A 24,858-nucleotide genomic window follows, 5' to 3' on the forward strand; every position below is an offset into this window, starting at 1 on the left:
TAGGAGTGGGGATTTCCGCTCCTACAGGGCTAGGTCAGGTTGCAAAGATTCAGTAGGACCAGTGACAGTAGGCTGTGCTTGACAGCAAAGGTAGAAGGAAGGAGAGGGCGTGTGCTTCTGTTGAGATCTGTCCTGTACAGAGTGCCTAAGTCTGAATCTCAGCTTGCTCCCCCTATTAGATGTGAGACTTTGGGGCAACTCCCCCATGCTCCCGTTTTCTATAAACCGGGACAGTAACAGACCCTGCCTCGTGGAGCTACTGTGATGACCACATTAATTAGTCCGTGTAAAGTACGTTAGCTTGTGCCTGACGCGTGGCATTAGCTACATCAATTATTACATATGGTTTGTATACAGGAGTTCATTTACTCCTTAATATTCCCTGAGATGGTAAGGAAACCAAGACCCAGAGGGCCTGGGCTGTGGACACCAGGGGATACAGTGAAAGCTACTGTGCCATCTAGAGCTTCAGCATCCAGACTGCCTACTTTCTGTTTCGTTTTGTCTGAAGGTGAGCTCTCACTATGTAGCCCAGGCTGGCCTAAAGCACACAATCCTACTGACTGTGCTGTGGTTACAGGTATGCCACCATGTCCGGCTTGACAGCACTTTGTCTTAACTGCTGGGTGCTGAGCATCTTGGTCAAGCACCAAGCTGCTTGTCTCCATATCTAATTTGTTCCGTTAGGCCAAAGGCCGCTGTACTTGTCCAGGCATGATAGGGGATTACAGCTGCTAATGAAGCTGACACCAATCCAGGTGACCAGGTAGGAGCAATTACAAGAGTGGAAAGGTCAAACAGAATTGTGGTGAAGGTTTCAGAGAAGAACAAGTGAGATACACAGGAAACAAACAAGCAGCTTCTGTGGACTGTCATGCACAAGAGGGAAGCCTGCTCCATGGTGGAACGCACTTTTAGCATGTCGAGGCTCTGGGTTCAAGCCCAAGTACCAGAAAAAAAAAAAAAAAACAAAGCCAACAACACCTGGTATCAAGTGACGATGTCTGTGATGACAGAATGACCACTGTCGCCATTTACTGAAAGATTACTATTACACTTGGCTTGAGATTATGAGTATACATCTTAACTGCCCCATTAAATCCTTATAACTAGGGCAGGAGAGGCGGCTCAGTGGTTGAGAACACTGGCAGCTATTTTCGAAGACCCAGGTTCGATTCCTAGCACCCACACATGGTGGCTCACCTTCAGTTCCAGAGGATCTGGTGCCCTCTTCTGGCCTCAGAGGGCACCAGGCATTCATGCTTATGGTACACAGCCATGCATGCAGACATAACACCAATACACATAAAATTTAAAAATTAATTCAATAAAAATAGCCTCATGGTTATTCATGCATAAGTCCTGTTATTACTTCCCTTTCACGGGTGAGGAAATGTAAGTCCAGAGGCACAGAGAGGTAAGCCAGAGTATCCGGCCACACCGAAGGGTGGAAGATGAGCCGTAGCTCAACTGTTCTAGAGCTCCAATCCTGTCAGGGATGACAGCTTGCTCTTTCCTCTCCTCCCCTCCCCTTCTCTCTCTCTCTCCATTTCTTTTGTTTGTTTGTTTGTTTGTTTATTTTTGGAGACAGTCTCATATATCCTAGGCTAGGCTTGAATTTGATATGTAGTCAAGAGTGACCTGGAACTTCTAATCTTCCTGCTGCTTCTGCCTCCTGAATGCTGGGATTATAAGCATGTACCACCATACCTGACTTACCACTAATATTAAAGGAAAACCAGAATTTTGGGTGGATGATATTCCGTTTTTTCTTTATCAAAGACCGTATCTTTCCCTTATACTTCCCAGGAGCCATAGTGTGTGTGTGTGTGTGTGTGTGTGTGTGTGTGTGTGTGTGTGTTCCATGAAACCAGACCAGCCATATGCACTATTCATCTTATATTATTTGTATTAACACAATGAACTTAATTCTATAAAGCCAAAGCAAAAGTAAGTGTTTGAGTTTAGCCTTTGGGATTTCAGAGATATCAGAAGTGGCTGGCACACCCTCATTACTAATTGCAGCCCTCTTTTCAGTAGGGAACCCTAGGCAAACACCAGTTGGCCAGGCCGGGTGATGGGACCTGAGCGGCACGCCTGGGGAAGAAGCAGTTCCCTTAGTGAGATGCCATGGGTGATGCTTCAGCCTGCCAAGTTAACTGGACGCAGCTGGGGCTTAGGAAAGGGCACCGCTGGGTGTGTCTGTGACGATATTTCCGGAGAGCTTAATTAAAGGGGAGCACCTGCCCAGTGTGGGCATCACCATCCCGCAGAAAGGGGCCGCAGATGGACCGGAAGGGAGAAAAGGAGAGCACCCCACAGCGTTGCTTTGTGGGGGCAGGGATAAGTGGGCCCAGGGCTTCCTGGGCCTCTGTAACATGAGCTGCTGTACCCACCATGTTCTCCTACCGGGATGTGCCGCCTCAGCATGGGTGTGGGAACACTGAAGCCGTCTACTACAGCCTGAAGCTTCTGAAAACTCGAGCCAGAAATAAATCCTTCCTCTCTTAAATAGTTCTTAGGTACCTGACCACTTCAGCAGAAAGCCCAATGCACTAGGCCAGGGTTGCATGCAGGGAAGACAAAAGCTACGGTTACTAGGCAGTAGGCGAGGCTCTCCTTTTACAGCCCTAACATGCTTCTTCTTCTTCTTGTTTTATTTTTACTTTTCTTTGGATGTGGTCTTATGTAGCCCATGGTCTTGAAGTTGCTGTGTAGCTGCAGCTGGAATTATGGGTGTGCACCATCATGCCTCATTTGTACAGGATGAGGATGGAGCCCAGATGTTCATGCACACGAGGCTAACAGTCTACCAACTGGGGTATCTGTCCCCTTGTTTTGTTTTGTTTTGAGACGAGACCTCAGCCTGTAGCCTTCAACAGCCTGAAATTTGCAAAAAAAAAAAAAAAAAAAAAAAACAGGCTAGTTTTGAATTTGTGGTGACCCTCCTGCCTGTGCCTTCTGAGTACTGAGATCACAGGCCTGTGACACACACCTGGCGAGGCTTTATTTTGTGTTTGCTTTAATTCAAGCACTGCTGACACTTGATATATATTACTATTCATCCTTACAGTGCCCACAAGGAAAAAACAAACAAACAAACAAAAAAAGGAAGCTTAACAAGTACCCCAAAGGGTATATCTTCCTATGGGCCTATGCACATTCTTCTATGAGAATGCAGTCCTTGGGGCTCAAGAGATGGCTCAGTGGTTAAAAGCACTGGCTGTTCTTGCAGAGGTCCTGGGATTGGACAAAGACGCCACAAAGCAACACATAACTACCTGTAACTTTGGCTCCAGGGAACAGGGTGCCCTCTTCTGGCCCCCAAGGACACCGGGCAAGTTAGTGTATGCACTTTTGTAAGATAAAAATAAATCTTTTGTTGTTGTTTGAGACAAGGTCTCTTTCTATAGCCCTGACTGTGCTAGAACTCACAGAGACCTGCCTGTCTCTGTCACCCAAATGCTGGAACTAAAGGGAAGGACCATGATGCCCAGCTAAAAATAAATATTAATTTTTTTAGTAATGTGTTCCTGCAGAGATGGAGGAGAAAGCCTCCTGCACAGAAGCATACTTACTGTTGGCCAGGTGTGCGCGGCACGGCACGCTCCGTGCAGTCAGATGCTGTGGCAAAGCTGCAGGAGGCTGGGTGTGGTGTGTGCACCCGCAACCCCAGCACGAGAGAGGTGGTTTTTAAAGCCAGAGTAGCCTACACTATAAGACTCTGCCTTAAACATCAAAGGAAGTCAGGCACCCTGGGTGACAATTAAAGGTCATGCTTTCTGTAAAGTTTCCAGAATAAGCATATGCCACCACTTCTAAGAAGGTAAAGAGAAGTAGAGAAGCAGGGGAGACTGTGTCAGAGCCTCTCTGACTTCTCCTCTGTCCACTCCCCCACTCTCTGCCCACACTCACACGCTGTCTAACGCAGAGCAAGCACAGAGCCTGTGCTTCCTGAATGAAACACAGGCTGAATGAGTGTTTCTCCAAATTTTGTAAAGCAGGAGATATTAAATATCCGTAAGTAGGGTTGCCCCTGGGTATAGAGGTAAGAACACAGAAAACCATAACTGTCATTATTAGTGAAAGATCACAAGGTGGCAGGGAGCAGGCCAGCGACCCAGAGAGCCCAGGATAGCTGTGCCACTGCAGCCCAGTGCCATGTTAGCCCAGTGCCACTGCGGTCCAGTGGTGCCAATGAGGCCCTGAAACCAAGGAGTGAGTGCTGCTGGGTGCCTGAACTCTCATCTAGGGCTTTTGTTTGTTTGCTTGTTTGTTTAATTTGATTTGGTTTTTTGAGACAGCATTTCTCTACGTAGCCCAGGCTGGTCTCAAACTTGTGATGGGTCTGCCTCTGCCTCCTGACTTCTGACATTGTAACAATGTGCCCAAACCTAAATGTTATTTTATATTTGTACTTTATTTATTTGTTTGTTTGCTTGCTTGTTTGTTTAGTATTGTTGAGACATGGTTTCTCTGTCTCTGGCTATCTTGGAACTCAGAAATCTGGCCACCCTTGCCTCCCAAGTGCTGAGATTAAAAGTGTGTTCTACCACCATTTGGCTTATTTTCAGATTTTTTGTTTGTTTGTTTGTTTGTTTGTTTGTTTTTTGAGGGGGTCGTTCAAGACAGGGTTTTTCTGTGTAGCCTTGACTGTCCTGGAACTCAATTTTTAGACCAGGCTGGCCTCAAACTCAGAGATCTGCCTGTCTCTGCCTTCAGAGTGCTAGGATTAATGGCATGTGCCACAATGCTTATTTTCAGTTTTTAAACATGGCAATTGGCTTAGATTTTGAGCTTTCGTTTTACTTTGATTTTGAGACAGGGTCTCATATATCCCAGGCTGGCCTCACACTCACTGTGTGCCTTAGGTGACCGGATCCCTAACCACCTTGCCTTTACCCTGGAGGACTGGGATGGAGCACAAAGCACCAAGCCTGACTTTATACAACGTCAGAGAGCAAGCCTAGGGCCTTGTGCAGTCCAAGACAGGGCACTCTGCCAGCTGAGCCATATCCCTGACCCTAATCTACACACGACCATTGTGCAAGCCGAAGCTCTCTCCAGGGCCTGAAGTTAGCAAACCTCACAGGAAATGGGTAAGGTTGCAAGAACAGTAGCTTCCACTGAGTGTTTTGTTTTTCTGTTTTTGAGTCGGGGTTTTGTTATACAGCCCTGGCTCACCTCCTCCTTACTATCCAGCCAAAGCTGGCCCCAAATGCACAGTAACCCTAGCTCAGCCTCCTTGGTGGCACAAATGAGTGCCACTGTCTCCTGTTCCTGTGAAAGTGGCTCAGCAGTTTCTGAGGACGTGTGATGTGAGAATCTACCTTGCTGGCCAGTGACAGGCAGGGGCGAGGAGCCCGTCGAGGACTCTCCAGCTTGACGATGCTGATGAATCCAGGCTCCAGGTTGTCGTCATCACTGGCGTTGCACAGATACAAGGGGTGGGACTGCAGGGAGACAAAGATCTGGGTTAGAGGAGCTCTGGGAAGCAGGTCTGAGCTAGGAACAAGAACCAGTGCTTCTGCATCATTCTAGGTTCCAGGTTGGCCTCTTTTTAAAAGTTTTGAAAATAACTTCATCATTGTGTATTTGTGTGTACGTGCACACACAGGTGACAGGCAGGCACGAGTGTGTGTGCTATGCTGTGCGCATGGTGGTCAGATGACAAATCTCACAAGTTGTTCTTCTCCTTCCAGCGTGGGATCTGGGGACTTGAACTCAGATTCTCAGGGTTGCACTTCAAAGCTTTACTTGCCGAGCCATCTCGCTGGCCCTCAGTAGGGAGGTCTCTTGCTACTATGAAAGGGTAGATTTTAGCTGGGCCTGGTGGCTGATGACCTGTAACTCCAAACTCTGAGGGTAGAGAGGCTGAAGGTTTGCCAGAAGTATGAGGCCAGCCTGGGTTATACAACAAAAGCATGCGTGCGTATGTGTGTGTGAAGGCCAGGGGTTGATATTTGAACATCTCAACCTATTGCTTGAGAGACTGGTTCTCTCACTGAGCCTGGAGTGTGTCAATTAGGCCAAAATGCTCCAGGGACTTGCTTGTGTCTGCCTCCCCAGCACTGGGTTACAGGTGTGCACCACCATTCCAGGCTGGCCTTGAACTCAGAGATTCACCTGCCTCCAAAGTGCTGGGATTAAAGGAATGCGCCATCAACACTCGGCAAGATTTATTACTTCTATTTACTATGTATGAGTGCTTGCCTCAGTGTACACAGTTTGTGTACCCCATACCTGAAGAAGCCAGAAGAGGGCATCAGATCCCCTAAACTGAAGTTATAGACAGCTGTGAGCCGCCATGTGGGTGTTGGAAACCAAACCCAGTCCTCTGCGAGAGCGGCCAGGGTTCTGAGAGGAGCATCTCTTCACCCGGGGATCAGCTTTTTGACATGGTGCTGGGGGCTGAGCTCCAGTCCCCACTTTGTGTGACAGGCACTTTACTGACTAAGCCACTGACCTTCGTTCAGTCCTTAATTCTTCCAACCCCGAAGGCTCCCACTACGCCGTGAAAAAACACTCTGTGCTGTGGTGTTATGATGCTAGCGTGTTCAAGAGACTATGAGGATACAGGAAGCAGAGACCAATAATTCTAGATGAGGAAGAGAGCGCTGATCGCAAGGGTGACTTGAGAGCTTTACTGGCGACTGATTAAGTATGTGTTCACCCAGAAGACCAGCAAGAGAGGAGAGCGTGGAGAGGCGGAGAGATCGCTTGCTGCAGAGGAGCCAGCAGGTGGAGAAGGGACAGGTGGGCAGATGAGGCTGGAAAGAGCACAGGAGTCAGACCTGCAGAGGGGACCACTGGCCACGAGGATCCCCTGGTGATTCAGAGAGACTTGGCATGGACAGAGTCCCATGCTGTGTCTGCTCCAACACAGCAGAAACTCTTGGGAGGTAGAAATTAACCATAGGAGTCCCCTGCATTGAATAGCTTGCCCTTCCTTCACAGGTAGCTCAGGCTGGCCTGAAACTCACTATGTAGCCAGTTCTTGAAGACCCCAAGACACCCTCCACTGAGCAGGGGGCAGATCAGGAAAGGAAAATATGCAAATATTTGCCCACCACTCTGTCCCCAGCCTTAATGCAGAATTATCATCCAGAGCAGTACTGTTGGAGGAAGGAGAGAACCTGGAGTCAGAGTCAGTTGCTGGTTCTGAACCAGCAACCAGAGGTATGAGCAGGAGAAGCAACCAGCCATTGAAAGGGCCACCTGCTTTCCAAGGCTTCCCACTGTGAAGCAGAAACTGCCTGCACATATAAAGAAGAGCCTGAGGCTCATAGAAGCCAAGGCCACACAAGGCCACACAAGACTAGAACTTAGCTCATCTGACTCCATCTTCTGCTGTCATGGAGCTCCCTATGAATGCAGAGTCAGGCTCTGTCAGTGGAGACAATAGTGATCATGAAGAGAGTAACAGTTTGTATTCATAAAGAATGACTGTCTAAGCACCTGCTTATCACTGTGAGGTAGAAGCTAGAAGCTACTGCTGTCCCTCCTTTGAAGATGAAGAACTGAGGCACCAAAAGGTTAAGTGACAGGCCCAAGAGTACACAGCACTTGGTCCCAGCACTTACGAGTCACAGGCAAGCAGATCTTTGTGAGTTTGAGACCAGCCTAGTCTATAAAACAAGTTCTAGGACAGCCAGGGCTCTGTTACACAGAGAAACCCTGTCTCAAAAACAAAACAACAGAAGAGTACACAGCTGGTAACCGATACCCTCAGGATCACAGGAAACCAAACAGGAAAAAATGCAAGAGATGGGTATGGTGTCACATGCCCGTACTCACAGCACTCAGCCGGCTGGGAGAGAAGGAAAGCCACGGGACCCAGGCCAGCTTGGGCTACAAGCTGTGAGCAGCTGTCTGCAAATAAATAAATGTTTACATTTGACTTTGAAAGCTTGATGTCGTCCCCCAACTCAGAACCAAATTGTTTGCCTTACTAGTTAAATGGGAGCTTTTCTGTTTGTTTGTTTGTTTGTTTGAGACAGGGGCTCGCTATGTAGACTAGCAACTCACAGCAAGCCTCCTGCCTCTGCCCCCAAGTACTGAGATACCTGTACACCTTCATGTCCAGCCGGTTATATGTTTGTCAAGTCAAAAGGCCCAAATACAAGTTTCTAGAACTCTGGTGACCCCCAGGACGTTGTCCTAGGTACCCTTCACACACTGCTGAGGGGACCCAACCAACCCGCAGCCACGGTTCTCCACACATAGCCTCATCTTCCATCGAGTGCCAGATCCCTATGTCCAAATGCCCCCTAGACTCTTCTGTGTGAAGAGTCTTAAGTGAGATACCTCAAACACAGCTGGCTCAAGCCTGAACAGAGCACTGGATGGTCTAAGACTGGCTCTCCAGTGTTTTCTGTCTCAGCATGATGTCACCTGGCGAGGGGCTACCCTCCCAGTCACCCCCAGCCTCCATTTCCTTCAAATGTCAGCATGTAAGAAATCAACAAATTGCCAAGTCCCAGCTCTGAGGAGGCAGAGACAGGAGGATCCCTTTGAGTTCCAGGACAACAGCTAGAGCTACATAATGAGACTATGTCCCCCTACACCCCCCAAAAAAAGAAAAGGAAAGGAAGGAAGGAATCACTAAATTTGATCCGTTCTATGCAGACACTTCTCCACTTTGACCCTTCTCGCTGTGGCAGCTTTAGAGATCCATCTCCCGAAGCCCCCAGGCAGAGAAGAACCATCAAGACCTCACTCTAGGTTCTTCATAAGGTGGGAGGCTCGGGGGAGCCATTCCGTTCCCTGTCTGTGTCTTTAAGCCTGTTTCTTCCCAACTCAGCCCAGCTCCTTACACTTGCCGCCGTCATCCCGAGTTACTGGGAACTTCTGGGTTGCCTGGGTGCTCGTCCCTTAGTACAGTGGCAGAAGTGGCTTCAGTGCTAACTTGAGCACGCTTGTCTGTGCGGAGGGCTTGCGCTGGGCCCCTCGCAGCTCTTGGGATGAAGCCTGCATTCTTAGGCGCCTGGCCTTGGCTTGGGAGTAAAGGCACTTGTGTGAGCCTTGACCCTGGAGCCCACAGAAAGGGAGGGGATAATCAACTCCACCAAGCTGACCATCTGACCTCCACATGTGTGCTACGGCACAGCTGCCCACACACACAAATCTCTCTCACACACAACACACAGACACAGACACGTTTTCAAAAGGCTGTGTCTGGACTGGGCTGGCCTCAGGTCTCACTCTCTCTTCCTCTACCTTTCCCCCTCCACCCACCCAGCACTCCATGTCCAAAAACAACAACCTGCTTCACTTCCCTAAACACATTTTTGGCATTTGCCAATCTGTCCCTGATCATGGTCTTATCCCACTGCGGTGCATTTGTCTGCTGTCTCTCCACTCCTCCAGGCCACCTGTTCCCCTATTGTCCCATCAGTGCCTGCTGTACAAGGGGTACTCAGGATTTGCTGATTAATTATCCAGGGTCCACAAACAGATGACTGACAGATAATTTAGTATACACCAGAATCCTGGCAACAGTTGCTCTGGGAAAGACAGGTAAGAGGAGCTAGTGAGGCAGAACTCTGGAACTGGAGGGACCAGAAAGAACAAGAGCTTTCTTATCCTCTCTGTATTTCCTTTCCTGTCTTTTCTCCCCATCTCCTTGCCTCAGGAGCATTTGCTAAAGACCAATGCTGGCTGAACACCTCCCTTCCTGGCTCCGGTGAGAAGTGAACTCTTTGAGGAAGTTCAAGTGTCTTGAAGGCAGAAAGAAGTGGTGTGTGCAAGGGAGGGCCCTGTCTTTAGAACCTTCAGGGCAGTGGGAAGCTGAAGCCTGTGTCCCGGAGGACTCTGGTCCCTGCAGAATGACTGAATGATAGCTATGCGGAGCCTGACCCCAACAGAGAGGATGTACCACCTCAGATCTTCCCCCTTCCCCTTTCCTTCCTTCTCTTCTTTCCTTTCTGAGACAGGGTCTCATGTATCCCAGGTTAGCCTCAAACTCAGTATGCAGTGGAGGATGACTGGATTTCTGATCTTCCTCCTCCTTCCTCTGAGTACTGAGGTTGCAGGCCCCGGTTGACTCAGTGCTGGGATGGAACCCAGGGTTTCATGCTGCTAGGTAAGCACATTACCGACTGAGCCGCATCCGCAGACAAGAAATCTATCCAGACTTTTCTCTCTTGTTCTTTCCGTGCTGGAGATGAGGCCCAGGACTTCCCCACGCTAGACGAATGCTCTCCCCTGAGCAAGCCCTGCGCTTCCTCCTCTGAGCTCAAGAAACACTTGCATCTGGATAACAGGCATCTGTGGGTATCGGAGCGTCCCCCAGGTTTTGTGAAGGGAAGCTCCCTTGGGCCAAATTTCTGCTCACTTTGAGGGATAGGGGCTTGAAGTCAGCTTTAACAGAAAATGTTATGTCTTGTTATAAAATGTGTTATATATCTTGATAGATCTTGTACAGTCTGATTAGCAGTATAAGAAACACACTCGCCACGTTTTGCATGGCTTGACTTGGTTACAATGAGAGCTTTGCAAGTAACGCTCAGATTAAGCCAGAAAACCAGTCATTCCCACCGAGACTGTTCATTCCCTAAGCTAGGAAGCTCGTTGCTGGGTGAACACACAGAGAGGCAGCCTTCACCCATCCTTCCAGGCATTCTGACCAAAAAGAGGAGAGAAGAGCTCTAGGGACACTTGTCTCCCTAGAGTGCAAGGGCTCCTAGTCACAAATACAAAACTGGTGACCCACCCATTCTTTCACTGACACCAGAACAGGGACCTAGAGCTCTTAACAACCCATAATGTGTGGACTGGTGAGTGGAATGTGTTCCCAAGGGGCGCCATGGGTTGGGGTGCACTTGTCCTAGAGGTAGCATGGGGGAAAAGTCAAAAGGAATACCGTGGAACCAGGATCATTCAGGTTTAGAATGACTTTGCCTATACAACCCCTTGGCAAAGTTGTGCAAATGTGTGTGTGGCTTGTGTTATAATACGTTTGTTCTTAAGAGGCATGGTATTTTTATATTGCTTAGGAGTGCCCTGAACTTCTGGGTTCAAGTGACCCTTCTGCTTCAGCCTCTGGAGAAGTGAGGACTACGGGTGTAGGCCACAGCTCCTAGCTCATATCTCATGCTTTTAGAGATAGGGTCTTGCTCTGTCGCTCAGGTCGACTTTAAACTCCTGTTTGTCCTGTTAAGATGAACTTTCTCATCTTAAGTCTGTTGTTCTCCCTTTAACTTATTCTTCCTGGTTGAAGTCACCATTTACCCGTGGGACCTTGGACAAGTTACTTTCTGAGCACTGTAGCCTTCACTTCAGGATGGGAGCAACAACAAAATGATTCCTGCTTGTCCCGAAGAGATAATGACCAGTAAGTGCCCAGCACAGACCAACACCTAGCAAGTGCTCATTAAATAGGAGTGGCCTTATTATTGTACTTACAATAATAATTCTCATCTTATTCCTGGAAGAGACAAAGCCCTTTCTAACTCGTTCCTCCCTTGGCGGCCAACAGTGCCTCTAAAATGCCAGTGTTCTGCAAGGTACAGTCTGGGACAGCTCATTATCCACGGTCACTTCCCTCCTGTTCTCAGCCCTCCAAACCCCACTGAACAAGCTCGTCCAGTTTTCAGCCCGCCTCCTTCCCATGTGACCTCATTACCGCCTCACAAAGGGCATTCCAGGGCTCAAGTGAGCTCTGGACTTCTGGCTGGTCTCGGTTCTTCCGGCATCTATCTCCTCCTCCTGGGCGTGAGCGTTTTGCAAGCCATTCTGCACTATCTGCTGTTTCCCATGCCTCTCCTCCCCCCAGCTCTGCTGCAATAATCTTTCGGCCGTCTGATTCCACACTCAGACCTTCACCCAGGCCTTGGATAGGTAACTTCTCCGCCTGCTACAATTTCGCCTTTGTAATCAGGAGCACTGGCCAGACATCAAAGGCGCCCTTCTCCCTACTTCCTCTCTCCAGATTTTATAATCGTCCTCACCAGTGCAACCTCCATTACCTGAACTTAGAACCACCTGACTTTTATCTCGGCGGCAGGACACACCGGCATCATAAAATAAAGCTCCTGCTGCCTGGTGGTTGGGGAAACAGACCAGCCTGGTAGTTTGGCTCCTGGTTCCTGGCTGCCAGCACTGCTTTACAGACCTCCAGGTTTGCTCACCTGGCCCTCTCTTGAAAGAGGCTGTGCTCACCTGCTGCAAATTAGATCCTACCCGTGATTGTTTGGACCTAGAAACAGAGACCTGTTTCTCCTTCCCACATTCATCTGTCTCTGGGACGGCAACGTTTCCTAGTGAATGAAGTTAAGATGCTGGGGAATTGTTAAGAAGAGCTTCTCTTTGATAACTTTTCTTTTATGGAGAAAATGTGTTTTAACTTCATTATGTTATTTTATTTTGAGACAGGGTCTCACATAGCCTAGCTTGGCCTCAGACTCATTATGTAGTTGAGGCTGCCTTTTGGAGGATCCTTGTGTACCTACTTTCCAACTGCTGGGATGGCCTGCCTGGCCACTGTGCGACTTTTTAAGCTACAGAAGCTCATGTTGGTGGGGAGAGAGAAGCTCCCTGTGGGCCAGGAATGCTGGTGAGCAAGAGAGCAGAAGAGCAGATGCGCTGGAATGGACTAGGAAAGTGGAGAGTCTGAGGGGGAAGGTCCAGTTCAAAGGAAGTCCAGTTTGGGGTTTTGCCCGTCACAGGCCTGATGTTTGGTGAAAGAAAGAAAAACACCGTGGCTGGAGAGATGGCTCAGTGGTTAAGAGCACTGGCTGCTCTTCCGTAAGACCTGGACTGGATTCCTAGCACCCACACCCAGTGGCTCACAACTGCCCGTAACTACAGTTCTGGAGAATCTGACCCTCTTCTGGCCTCCATGGGCACCAAGTACGCATGCCAGTGCACATACATACCCATAGGCAAAACAGCCACACCCCAAACTAACAAAGTAATGTTTTCAGTGAAGGAATAAAGGATACAGTTTATAAAAGAGATACAACTGGCCAAATGTCTAGCCTGTGTTGTGCCTATGTGAGATCTTCACACTTGCTTTCAGCTTGGCGTGGCATAAGTACCTGGGAGGGTAGAGCGGGAGCATGGCCTGGCCCTGGGCAATAAGGCAAGATCCTGCCTTTAAAACAAACAAACAAACAAACAAACAAAAACAGACTTGCTTTTCCACAGAAGAGGAAAATGGACCTCTAGTTAGAGGAGGTTGAGTTCTAGACTGAGCCCTGCCCTGTCTGCATCACCATGCCTCCAGGAATGCCAGCCACAGTGTGGAGCAACATGAGCCAGCCTGCCTCGTTTCCACGTGAGCACACAGCCCCTCACAGAGCCGCAGTGCAGCAGCTGGGCCAGAAGGCTTCAGAGTCTCTGTTTCTATGCTTCTCCGCTTAGCAAGCCAGAGCCTGGGTCTATCTGCGTTTTTTCCTGTGAGCCTTTGTACTCTGCCTCCTGGCCTCGCCCTCCTTCTTCTTGTTAGGATTCAACATCATCCCTTTTTTTTTCAAGGCAGGGTTTCTCTGTATAGCCCTGTCCTGGAACTGGCTCTGTAGACCAGGCTGGCCTCGAACTCACAGATCTGCCTGCCTCTGCCTTCCAATGCTGGCATTAAGGGCGTATGCCACCACCTCTCAGCTTGGCTCTAGTCACAATAAAGACAGACTCGGTGCAGAGATGCTTTTTGGGTGAATAGTCCCTGTTAGTTTGGGATGAGAAAGGTGTGTCCTGAAATTAGACATCACAGAAGCTCAGACAATGGTCCTTCTGCTGGGCTCCTGGCTCCCTGGCTCCCTCACCCCACAGGACAGATGTCATTCTTCCATTTGATAATTTACCTGTCCCAGTCTCAGACTCTGCCAAAGCTCCATGGTGTAACTAGACCTCTTGACATGAAAACAGTCTCCGTGGGGTTTTCCTCCCTCATACTCTGCCTGGCCTCTAGTGTGGAAGATTCAGAAGCAGAAGAGACGAGAGATGATTGCTTGGGGTTGTTTCTGAAACACCTCCACGTCAGCGAAGAGAGAGTGGCAGTGCCAGGCAGAGCGGGAAGGCCCTCGGCCGCCGCTCCACGTGCAGGCCTTTTCTACCGTGACTTAGTCACACACCCTCAGTGATGCGGCCATCACTGCTGACTGCTGTGTGACAGCCGTCCGGGGAGACTGCAATGCAGGTTCCACGGCTGGAGCACAGCCCGTTCTGGTGTTCCTTGTAAAGCCGGTGGAGACAAAGCCGCTGTGCTGGCCGACAGAGGTGTGATGCGTGCAGACTGACTAACACTCATGATAAAACACCGTGCTGCTGGCTCGCGTATTTACTATACGTGCTCTTGCTCTCTCCTCTCTCCTCCTCCTCTCTCTCCTCTCTTTTTAACCACTATTTTAACACCTTCAAACTGCAGAGAGTTTGCTGTAAAACTATGCCAGGTTACCCTGGCAGCAGCTTGCTACGTCTTATTTTTACCTTGTCTTCTGCGTGCATCAAGAAGCCACGCTCAGAAGGGCGGGGTGGTGCAAGCCTGCAATCCCAGCACTCAGGGGGAAGGCCACAAGTTGGAGATGAGCCCAGCCTACACAGTGACTTTCAGGCCAGTTAGGGCTGCACAGTGAGACTCTGTTTCAAAAAGATCCCCAGTCATATGCTAGTTCTTTAAAAAAGGAAAAAACCCAGAAAGACGCCACGCAAGCCCAGATTCACCTATAATCCCTATAACTGGTATCCCTACAGAAATCCTGCCAAAACTCCCACGCAAGGGGCTGGCGAGGTAGCTCAGGTGGCAGAGTTCGTGCCTAGTAAACACAAAGTCTTAAGTTTGGTCCCTAGTATCGTATAAAGTGAAGCGTGGTGAAAGACGCCTGTAATCCCAGGACTTGGGGAGGCAGGAGCATCAATTCAGTCAATCTTGGCTTCACAGAGTTCAAGGCAACCTGGGTGGTGGCAAGGCCTTGTTTCAAAGCAACAACAAAAAAGAGTCCCTCAAACAACTCCCCTCCAATGCCATATATACAAGCTGGGTGTGGTAGTACTCCAGGAGACAAAGGCAAGAAAATCAAGAGTTCAAGGGCAGCCTCAGCTACATAGTGATCTTGAGAAGAGCTTGTGTTACATGAGACCTTGTTGGAAAAAACAAATCAACACAACACTGAGATGCGCACACACACAGAGTGAGAGAAGAGGAGGAGGAGGAGGAGAATCAACCTCAAGCGAATGGCCTCTATCTACGTAGGTAGTGTAAGTGCAATCTAATGTGGGCACAAGACAAAACTTCCTATCATCTTTCTCAGCATACCTCCTCTGTTAGGAGTGACTTCCAGGCACAGGGGCACTAGGAAGTTACTCACAGAGTTATGGTTAAAGAAGAGGGACCCCATCAGGAATCAGTGGTTACGTCAAGAATCCCAAAGGCTGAGAAATAATACTAAATTTGAAGTTCATAGAGATTAAAATCTTAAAAGACGTTGGGCACTTGTGGATAGAGACAAGAGGATAGTTAGGTTCAAGAAGCTGGTCTGAGCTTCAGAGTAAGACCTCTCTCTCTCTCTCCTCTCCACACACACCCTACACATGTGATTTGGGTGCCTGTCCTCCACCAGGTAACACACTCAAGACTCAACCTCCAAGGATGCCAGGAAGTCCTACAGATCGCCGAGTTCGGATGCAGTCCTGGGTCTCCAGCACACAGACAGCACACTGAGATCAGTGGGTCTATCCTTCCCTTATGCCAAGAGGCCCTTTGTGGAGAAGCCTAGGTCTAGTCTGGCAGAAAACCTAATCCTCTCATTTGCAAGACAAGAGCTCTGGAAGTTTTGCCAGAAGCCCTTCTGAGGCAGGGCCTTACCTCTTCCCACAGGGAGAGGGAGTTAACTAATTGTCCTTAACCCAATAAACTTTTACCAGCAGCTTTGGCATGATCTGCCTTACGCTTTCGCTGTTTCTTTTTTGGCCAAACTCATGTCCAAGATGGTAGGAACTTAGAATGCAATGCAATCAGGTGACATTTGCTTCCAAGTCATCATTAAGGTTAAGACTTTGGGCACGTGGTGGTGGCACATGAATTTAATACCAGCACTCGGGAGCCAGAGGCAGGTGGGTGGATCTTTGTAAGCTCAAGGCCAGCCTGGACTACCGAGTTGAGTTCTAGGACAGCCATGGCTACACAGAGAAACCCTGCCTCAAAAAACCAACCCCCACTTTCCCCCCAAAAAATATAAAGACTTTTGGTAAGTGCCTTTAGTCCCAGCACTCAGAATGTTGCAGGAACCCTGTTCTTTTGAGGTTGTAGTTCTCCTAGTCCAGATAGCCATTCTGAGCAATGCTAATTAAAGTGAGGACTCCCTCTTTCCCAGCAGGGTCTCTTGCTCTCTGCATGACTTCCACCTGGAGAGTGTCTTTAGACACAGATACCCCTAACTGCATTTGATACATGGCCTCTGACACAGCTCCCTGCCAGCTCTCCCCTCCCCAAATCCTATATGATAATTCGGTACTGTGTTTCTATTCATATGATAGGATCATGCTGTTTAATGCAAATCAAGCATCCTTAAAGTGCCTTGTTCCAACCAATTACGTACACCTATTCTTGAACCCTCCACCCACTCCCCAAGGGGTATAGAACCTTTGTTCTTTGGAAGTAAAGTTGAACTAGCTCCCTGTAGTGGTTCCCGGGGTGTGAGATCCCTCCCCTGTACAGTGCTCACTGGCCACTCCAGGCACACCACTCATCATCTCATGCCCCTCCTGACTTTGTGGGCTGTTGGGAGACAGCCCTCAGGCAGGAGGAGAACCAACACAGGAGGCAGAGGCAGCGGCAGAAAAGGCAGATCTCTGGGAGTTCCAGAATAGCCAGGGTTACACAGAGAAATCCTAACTCAAAACAAGCAAACAAAAAGAAGAAAGGAGAGAAGGAAGGAAGGAAGGAAGGAAGGAAGGAAGGAAGGAAGGAAGGAAGGAAGGAAAAGAAAGAAAGAAAGAAAGAAAGAAAGAAAGAAAGAAAGAAAGAAAGAAAGAAAGAAAGAAAAAGGAATGAACTGCAAGAAAACCTGAGTATCTCTTTAACTGTGCCCGAGGCTCATCTGAAGTGCCAGGGCTCTGGTCAACACTGCTTCAGTGCAAGCATGGGAAAGGGCTTGACTTCAACTGGTCAACTTCACAGGCGCTCACACACCTGCCAACCCTGGTCCATGCCCCTGTCTTCCACATCTGGCTTGCTTTGTGGCTGAAAAGCCCCGCAAGAGCAGATACTCTCTCCACATGGGCCAGGTCTCAACTTAATCTTCTCAGCCCAGGCCTTAAATGCCACATGGTGAATGGGGCTGGGCGAAGCTCTGCAGTTCGCTTGGTTGATCTCAGTCCCTGGCTCCTGGGCAGTAACAGGGATTACATTTACATTCAAAATGGAAAAATGGTGAGCGATGGGCCTGTGCCTCTATAGAAACAATAGATGGAACTCAGGGTGGCTGCGCTTACAAATTACAGCAGGAGGAAATGGACACAATTATTCAAGCCACCAGCCAACTCAAGATGCTCAGTTGTACCCTCAGAAGCTATTGGGGGGCTGACACCAGGCCAAAGAGGCTGCTGTTCATAAAAGGCAGAAGCCAGGAAAGGCTTGTGTTGGAGACAGCCCAAAGGCTCCAGCAACGACTGCTGACAGCCTTTGACCACAGCTCTGATTCCTTGTCCGTGGGGTGGCCCTGGGGGAAGGGGCCTGCCTTGGAGGGACTGTTTAATGATTTGCCAGCAAAGAACAAGGCAAACAGACTGCTGGCAGCTGCACGGATGCAACAGGAGAGTAGATGTTTTATTCCCACCCACCGTACAACCTTCCAGGCAGGGAAGAGGGAAAAAGCGAGGTGGCGTTGGGAAAGCCTGCGGTGTGGATGCCACCTGGGGCTCTGCGTTTCACTGGGGCTCTGTGCGTGATGCCAGGATACCACAGCATTCGTACCAGCTAGGAGGCCCGTCTTCTGAATATTTCAGCCGTGTCTAATAGCATCTCTTTAGCTCCAAGGAACTAAAAAATATACATAAGCCATTGTTGTTCATTTATCAATCCCTAATCGTTGTGTGTGCATGCCCATGTGCCCAGAAGCCAGAGCTGTTGAATCACCTGTAATGCCAGTTCCAGAGGAGCTGACCTCTTTCCGGCCTCCCAGGCCCTGGCGTGCACGTGGTACAGAGATGCTTACCCATATACATAAAATTAAAGTAAATCTCTTTTTAAAAAATTTTTAAAAAGTATACATTTGTTATATACTAAATTCCTTTTTCTTTTTCTTCCCAAGGATCTTTACCTAACTCCTTTACAGATCAGGAGACAAAGAGCACCTCTGCTATGTCCTGTGAGCCGAAGACTCCACAATCTTACACTGCTTTTTGCCCTCAACTCCTCAAAACAAGGTCTTTCTCTACCCCTCTCATCAGCTCTTAGCTCCTAGATTTAAGCACTTTCTCACTTATTCCCCTAGAACCATCTATTTAAAATTCTTAGAGGACAGAAGGCATTGGATCTCCTGGATCTGGAGTTACAGGCCATTACAAACCACTTGGATGGACTCTGGAAATTGAACTTGTGTCTTTAGAAAGAACAGTACACGCTCTTAACCATGGTGCCACTTGCCTAGCCCCTATTAAAAATTCCTAAGTGACTATTAGTATTAATCAGCATTCCACTGTGGCCCCTCCTTTGTTCACTTCCTCTATGAGAGTGCCGGATTATAGTAGGTGTTCAATAAAATCTTAGTCATGTTCTCCTTCCTGCAAAGTACATCTTGAGCTCCTTAAAGTCTGAGGCCAGGTCTCGATCACTGCTTGCATAATGCGAAGCCCAAGCAGGTGTTAGCAGAAATTCGTGCTGTCGTGTTTTAACAAACAAAAGACATACATTTGGTAACTGCCTTTCCATTGGATCAGGAAATGACTGCTTTCAGATTCCGACTTTCTCTTCAGAAACTTTTGGCAACATTCCACACTGGAGCCTGCCCTTGACCTCTTCCTCAGTGCTGCGATACAAGCGCATGCCTCACAGCTAGCTCTACAAACTCCTTATACACTCAAAGTTGCTTTACAGATTTTGGACCTCATAAAAAAGAGAGAGGTCTCGCCCTTCCTTCCTTTTACCCAGCATGCCTAAGCCTCTTCTATTACTCTAAGGAAGACTCACCTTTTCCAGGAAAAACCTTTCTTCTAATGACCTACCACTTTCTCAGTGTGGGGAGCCAAGAAAAATTCAAAAAAGTCATGTCATCATGTCCCCTATCACCACAAAGGAATGGCTCTACTCACTAGAGACAAAGGTCACTTATATGTCTGCTACATATAGTATAGTATAAATCCCAGTATATGCAAGCAAGGCCTTAAAGACACATGTAAATAGCACACAGAATGTAAGTTCACAGAGCATTACACATTGAGATTAGAGGCGTGTTGACTGCATGCATAGTCTGATATGTTCTCTCTATGTGGCTCTGGAAGCACTTGCTTGTCATTTGGGACCCTGAAGAGAATCTCTAGAGTTGACAGGAAGCTATCTTGGGGGAGAAGCCATTTAGAGACTTTTAACTGAAGAAAACATCCTTTAATGTTGCCCAAAAGAAGTTCTTGCTCCCCACGGGGACTGTCTTTAGCTTTAGTTGGGTGAGTGTTTCTGGTGAACTTCAATCTCTACCAAGATTTTCTGCCAACCAGGCCCAGTGTGCATGGAGAAATTCTGGAAACGTTTAGAGTCAATTCAATCCCATTACTATTCTGCATTTTTTTTTTTTCTGAGTGAATCTTTTTGCTTACCTCTGAGAGATTAATTAATTTCCTTTTTTTATCAGAAAAGTTGATATAATATTTGAGGCCCTATTGTTCTTTGTTTCAGCTTCTCAAGGGCCTGATCAGCTTCCATCCTGCCCAGCAGGCTAACCTACCTCACACCAAAGGCACAAGTATGTGCAAATATTCCAAACATCCCATGACTTGTTCTTCGTGGACTATGAGCTCTTTGTTATTTCCTAATTGCTCAAACCTCTTTTTTTTTTTTGGGCTAGGCAGAGATAGTTAAGGAATACTGAAGAGAGAATCAAGTGCTGATAAGTGGAAGACTCCTTTCAGTTTATCAAGTTGGCCCTGAACAGAAGTTCCTGTTGACATCGGTCAGGAGACTCAGAGAAACGCCATGGGCACACTGAGTAGGCAGAGTCAGGGAGGGGAGCCAAATTCCTAGGTTGGAGAGTTCACAGGCGATCAATACAGCACTTTTGATCTGCAAAGTTATTAAGGTATAAAGCACCACTACCCTTTGTCCTTTTCATTTTTCACTCTGCTAATGGAACTCTTTACCCCAAATTATTATTACTTAGCTTTGATGTTGCCTTTACATTTGCAAAGTACTTTATAATCCTTCATTATCTATTTTATTCTCATTTCATTAGCAACACCTACTTCAAAAAGCAGGTATCTCAAGACTGAAGAGATGATGGGTGCTGAGCTTGTGACCTGAGTCCTAGCCATAGACAGCACAGACTCAAGCTAATGCAGAGTTGGTAGATCACAGGAGGAAGCATGGAGTAAAAGAGCCAAAATCTTTACAGGAGTTTTCTATGAAGGGGAGGGAGAGAGACCCAAAGGTCAACTACTCTCCAATGATTTGATAAAAGCCTGTACATTCTTGATTTGTCGGCCATAAAACCGAGAGTTCTCACTAGTGCAAGTTTAAAGTGTGGCAGTTGAACACATCTTAATAGGGAGAGAGGCCTCTTGACTGTTTGCCTCCATAAACAGGGCTGAGAAAAAAAGTGTCTGAACATAATGGCGTCTGTTGTTTCTCAAGAAAGGAATCAACATTAATAAAGCAGAGAAGTTTCCGGGGCTTGACACACAGAGAAACCCTGTCTCAGAATAAATAAATGCATAAATAAATAAATAAAGCAGAGAAGTGTCCTTGACTCTGAGCCTGCACACTGTCTTGATTCTCCTCACTGCCTGGCACTCTCCTCTGACTGCCATTCATTTGTTTTGTTTTCCTCTTTCTTCTCTTCTCCCTTTGCCTCTCATTAAAGTACATGCACATTTCCTAAGAGTATATTCTCTCAGCTCTAGGCTCTGTCTTCTGGAGCTCCTACACATTCTAGAATTTTCAGATGATCCCTAAATCTGGTCTCTAGGGTCAAACTGGCCTGTACTTCCATAGGCCCACTAGACATTATTTCTTTGTTTTAATTGTGCCCCCAAACTCAAATAATGTGGAACCTAAATATCACCTTCTCCCAGCATGCCACCCTAAATCAATAACTTTTATTTTTTTTTGTTTTTGAGTCAGGATTTCTCTGTGGAGCCCTGGACTCATGCTATAGGCCAAAGCTGGCCTCAACTCAGAGATCCACCTGCCTCTGCCTCCCTGAGTGCTGGGATTACAGGCGTGCATGGCCACGCCTGGCTCAATAACTCTTACCTGAGTTATCTTTGTTATTGTCACCACCCTTTCCCTAGAGCTGCAGGCTGAGAACCCCAGAATCAGTATCAAGCCTTCCTGTATCTAATCACTTGTCTTGGAAAACTAACCTGTCCCTAGAGTCAGAGGCATTAAAGCAGACTTTTCATTCTGAATGTCTCTGTGATTCTCTGTAAGAACAGTCTTCCTAAACAAAATATTAACCATATCACTGTTCTGTTCAATAACACTTTTTTTCTTTATAGCCTTCATATCTCACACAGTGCAGTGTCCTAACATAAAATAAAATAAAATAAAATAAAACATAAAAGCTTTGTTAAAAGCTTGAGCTTTTGGTCTCCCAAGAGTGTGTTTGCTTGAATTATACACTAAACACTTTTTCTATTTGTTTGTTAGTTTGTTTTTGAGACAGGGTTTCTCTGTGTAGCCTTGCTGTCCTGCTTTGTAGACCAGCCTGGCCTCAAACTCACAGGGATTCACCTGCCTCAGCCTCCCTGAGTTCTGGGTTTACAGGCACGCACCACCATGCCTGGCTCTACACTTTTTTTTTTTTTTTTTTTTAGATTTATTTATTACATATACAGTGTTCTGCCTGCATGACAGAAGAGGGCACCAGATCTCATTATAGATGGTTGTGAGCCACCATGTGGTCGCTGGGAATTGAACTCAGGACCTCTGGAAGAGGAGCTGGTGCTCTTAACCTCTGAGTCATCTCTCTAGGCCCCAGCTAAACACTTTTTAAAGTAGCAAACAACTGAGTGAGAAGCTAAACGGGTCTGGAATTAAATCTAGTCCTATTTCAGCCAAAAGGAATTGTCCAAACCTTGTTCCTACTTAAAATACAGTAAGTTGGTTATTGGGTGAGCCAAAGAAATCCACTTACATACTTTCATCTTTACTTGATTTTACTTACTTTGTATGTTAAGGCCAAAGTCAATGTTGGGTATCTTCTTGGTTACTCACCACCTTATTTTTGGGGATAACATCTCTCATTGGAGCTAGACTGGCTGGTCAGTGAGCTCCAAAAACTTTTCTCTCAACACCCACGTCACCTCCCAGTGTGGGGGTTCTAGATGCACACCTGCTACATCGGGCTTTTCACCTGGGTGCTGGGATCCACCATCAGGCTCTTACGTTTGTGGAGGAAGTCACCTTCCCAACTGAGCTAGCTCCCCAGCTCCATTTGAATACATTAAAAATTATTTGTAGATTTACTTATGTGTATGAGTGTACCATGTGTGCCTGGTACTCATGGAGGTCAGCAGAGGGCATCAGATCCCCTGGAACCTGAGTTTGGATGGTTGTGAACAACCTTGTGGGTTTGGGGAACTGAACCCAGTCCTCCAGAACAACATCTTTCCAGCAACTCTCCCCGAGTTGAATACATTTAAATGAGAGCATATCTGTCACAAAAATGGGCAGAACAAATTGCAAGCTACCTATGTTAGGAATCAGCCTCTATTGGGCTGACAGTGACTCCACCCATGCAGAAAGGATATTCCAACAGCCATGTATTTCATGGCTTCTGATGGCGGTTCAGCTAAGAGATAAGTGTACCTTCCTCCGGCTTTCTTCCAATACTTTACTCTTGGCCCAGTTAACAAGGGGATAATTATATGACATCAGCCATCATGGGGTGGCGGGAACATAAGGCAGCCTCATAGTACCATATAATGTGGCACCAAGTTTCTGAATCACCAGCCACAGGTGCATCGCCCCCCCCTCCATCCCTGCTTCATAAAAGCCGCCTTATCTACTGTTTCTGTTGACACAGTGACTGTGCTAAGGGCACTTTCCTTTGCTCTTCTTACTGTTTGCTCTCTGTCCGGGTGGGAACCCCTCTGCAGGAGCCTGTAAATGGATTCTTATGGTGCAAGGGTGGCACCAGGCACCAGGCCATGCTTCTTTCTTCAGGCAGGCTGACCTCGGAGACAGCAGCAGCATATCTGATTGCTAAGCCAACACCAACCTAGGATACTTCCCAGGCTGAGTCCCCCTTCCTAGGCAAACAACTAACACCTGCCTGTCACCAAGCCAATACTAAGCCTGGGCATTATCAGACCTGGGACTGGAGCTGCCTTCCTCCCCAAAATAGCAGCCTGTATACCTCTCCTCAAACTCTCTGAAGTAGGAGGATCAATGGCACCCAGTGTCACTTGTCAAGATACAGGGAATCCCTTGATGGACCACCGAGCATGGACAGATGGACAGTCCACTGTGGATGTGTCATAATGGTCCTGAAACGTGGCCTTTTATAAAGCTGGCAACTATTTGACAAGCAACTACTTTCTTTTTAAAATTGTGCTGGTTGCACTTGGGAACCACAGTATCCTTGAGACTAGAACACTTATGACATACACAAGGCCAAGGGTGATGCAAAAGGGCACTTTATCAAGTACTACACTCTGGGGTATAGCCAATAGGCCCTGTGAGGTTGTGAGGACTTTCAAATAGCTCCTACAGAGAACAGGGTTTGGATAGGAAGAAAATCGCAGCATTTTAAAAATAAATGGGGGTCTGCTCTACTGACACCTTTCAAACAATTGGGTTTTTTGTTTGTTTGTTTTTTACTTTTTTTTAGAACCTCTTAGGGGACTGGAGAGATGGCTCAGCAATTAAGAGTACTGATTGCTCTTCCAAAGGATCTGGGTTCAATTCCCAACACCCACATAGCAGCTCACAACTGTCTGTAACGCCAAGCAAGATATGACACCCTCAAACAGACATACATTCAGGCAAAACCAATGCACATAAAATAGAAATAAATAACTTTAACAGATAAGCTAGGGTCAGATGGAAGAGGAGGACGACCTCCCCTATCCATGGACTTGGAGAGGGGCATAGGAGATGAGAGAGGAAGGGTGGGATTGGGAAGGGAGGAGGAAGGGGGCTACAGCTGGGATACAAAGTGAATAAATTGTGATTAATATAAAAAATAAAAATTAAAAAAAGAACTTTTTAGCTTTAGCCTTGAGATGAAACAAAGGGCTAGGCCAGGGAAAAGCGGCTTTGTAATGTGTTTTTCACAAGTCTTTCTTTGAAAGAAAAACAGATCTGAAAGAATCCTAGCTAGACCACTGAGGTAGCTTAGTAAGTAAAGTCATTTGCCATGAAGGCCAGAGAATCTGAGCCTGGTCCCCAGAATCCCCAAGTGGAAGGAGAGAACTGACTCCCGAAAGCCCTGACTTCCACACACTTGCCAGTGTACATCATACATGCACATCTGCACACACGCGCACACACACATATGCGCACACACATACATACACAGTAGTAATAGTAAAAATAAATTACGTAAAAGAGAATCTGGAAAGCTGACAGGGATCAGCACTATGAAGGCTACTTGAATGTGACCAGTCAGAGTCTGAATGTGCAGAGAGTGAGACATTTTGGAACACTTCGTCCTAAATGGGATGTCTTCATCAAATCCCTCTCCCTGGGGCTCAAGGGTCTAA

At 47.4% G+C, this 24,858-nt stretch overlaps 1 protein-coding gene across 2 annotated transcripts in view; it reads right to left on the reverse strand.

Moving 5' to 3' along the window:
* Rnf43 (ring finger protein 43) overlaps positions 1-24,858 on the reverse strand; it is a 66,419-nt gene that overhangs the window by 10,798 nt on the left and 30,763 nt on the right. For both annotated transcript variants that reach the window (XM_060387027.1, XM_060387026.1), the window contains one exon: positions 5,331-5,453. In XM_060387027.1, coding sequence (XP_060243010.1) covers positions 5,331-5,453 — 123 coding nt within the window. The remainder of the gene's footprint in view (positions 1-5,330; positions 5,454-24,858) is intronic.

This window comes from Meriones unguiculatus, chromosome 7 (genome assembly GCF_030254825.1).
Source record: "Meriones unguiculatus strain TT.TT164.6M chromosome 7, Bangor_MerUng_6.1, whole genome shotgun sequence".
Taxonomy (NCBI): domain Eukaryota; kingdom Metazoa; phylum Chordata; class Mammalia; order Rodentia; family Muridae; genus Meriones; species Meriones unguiculatus.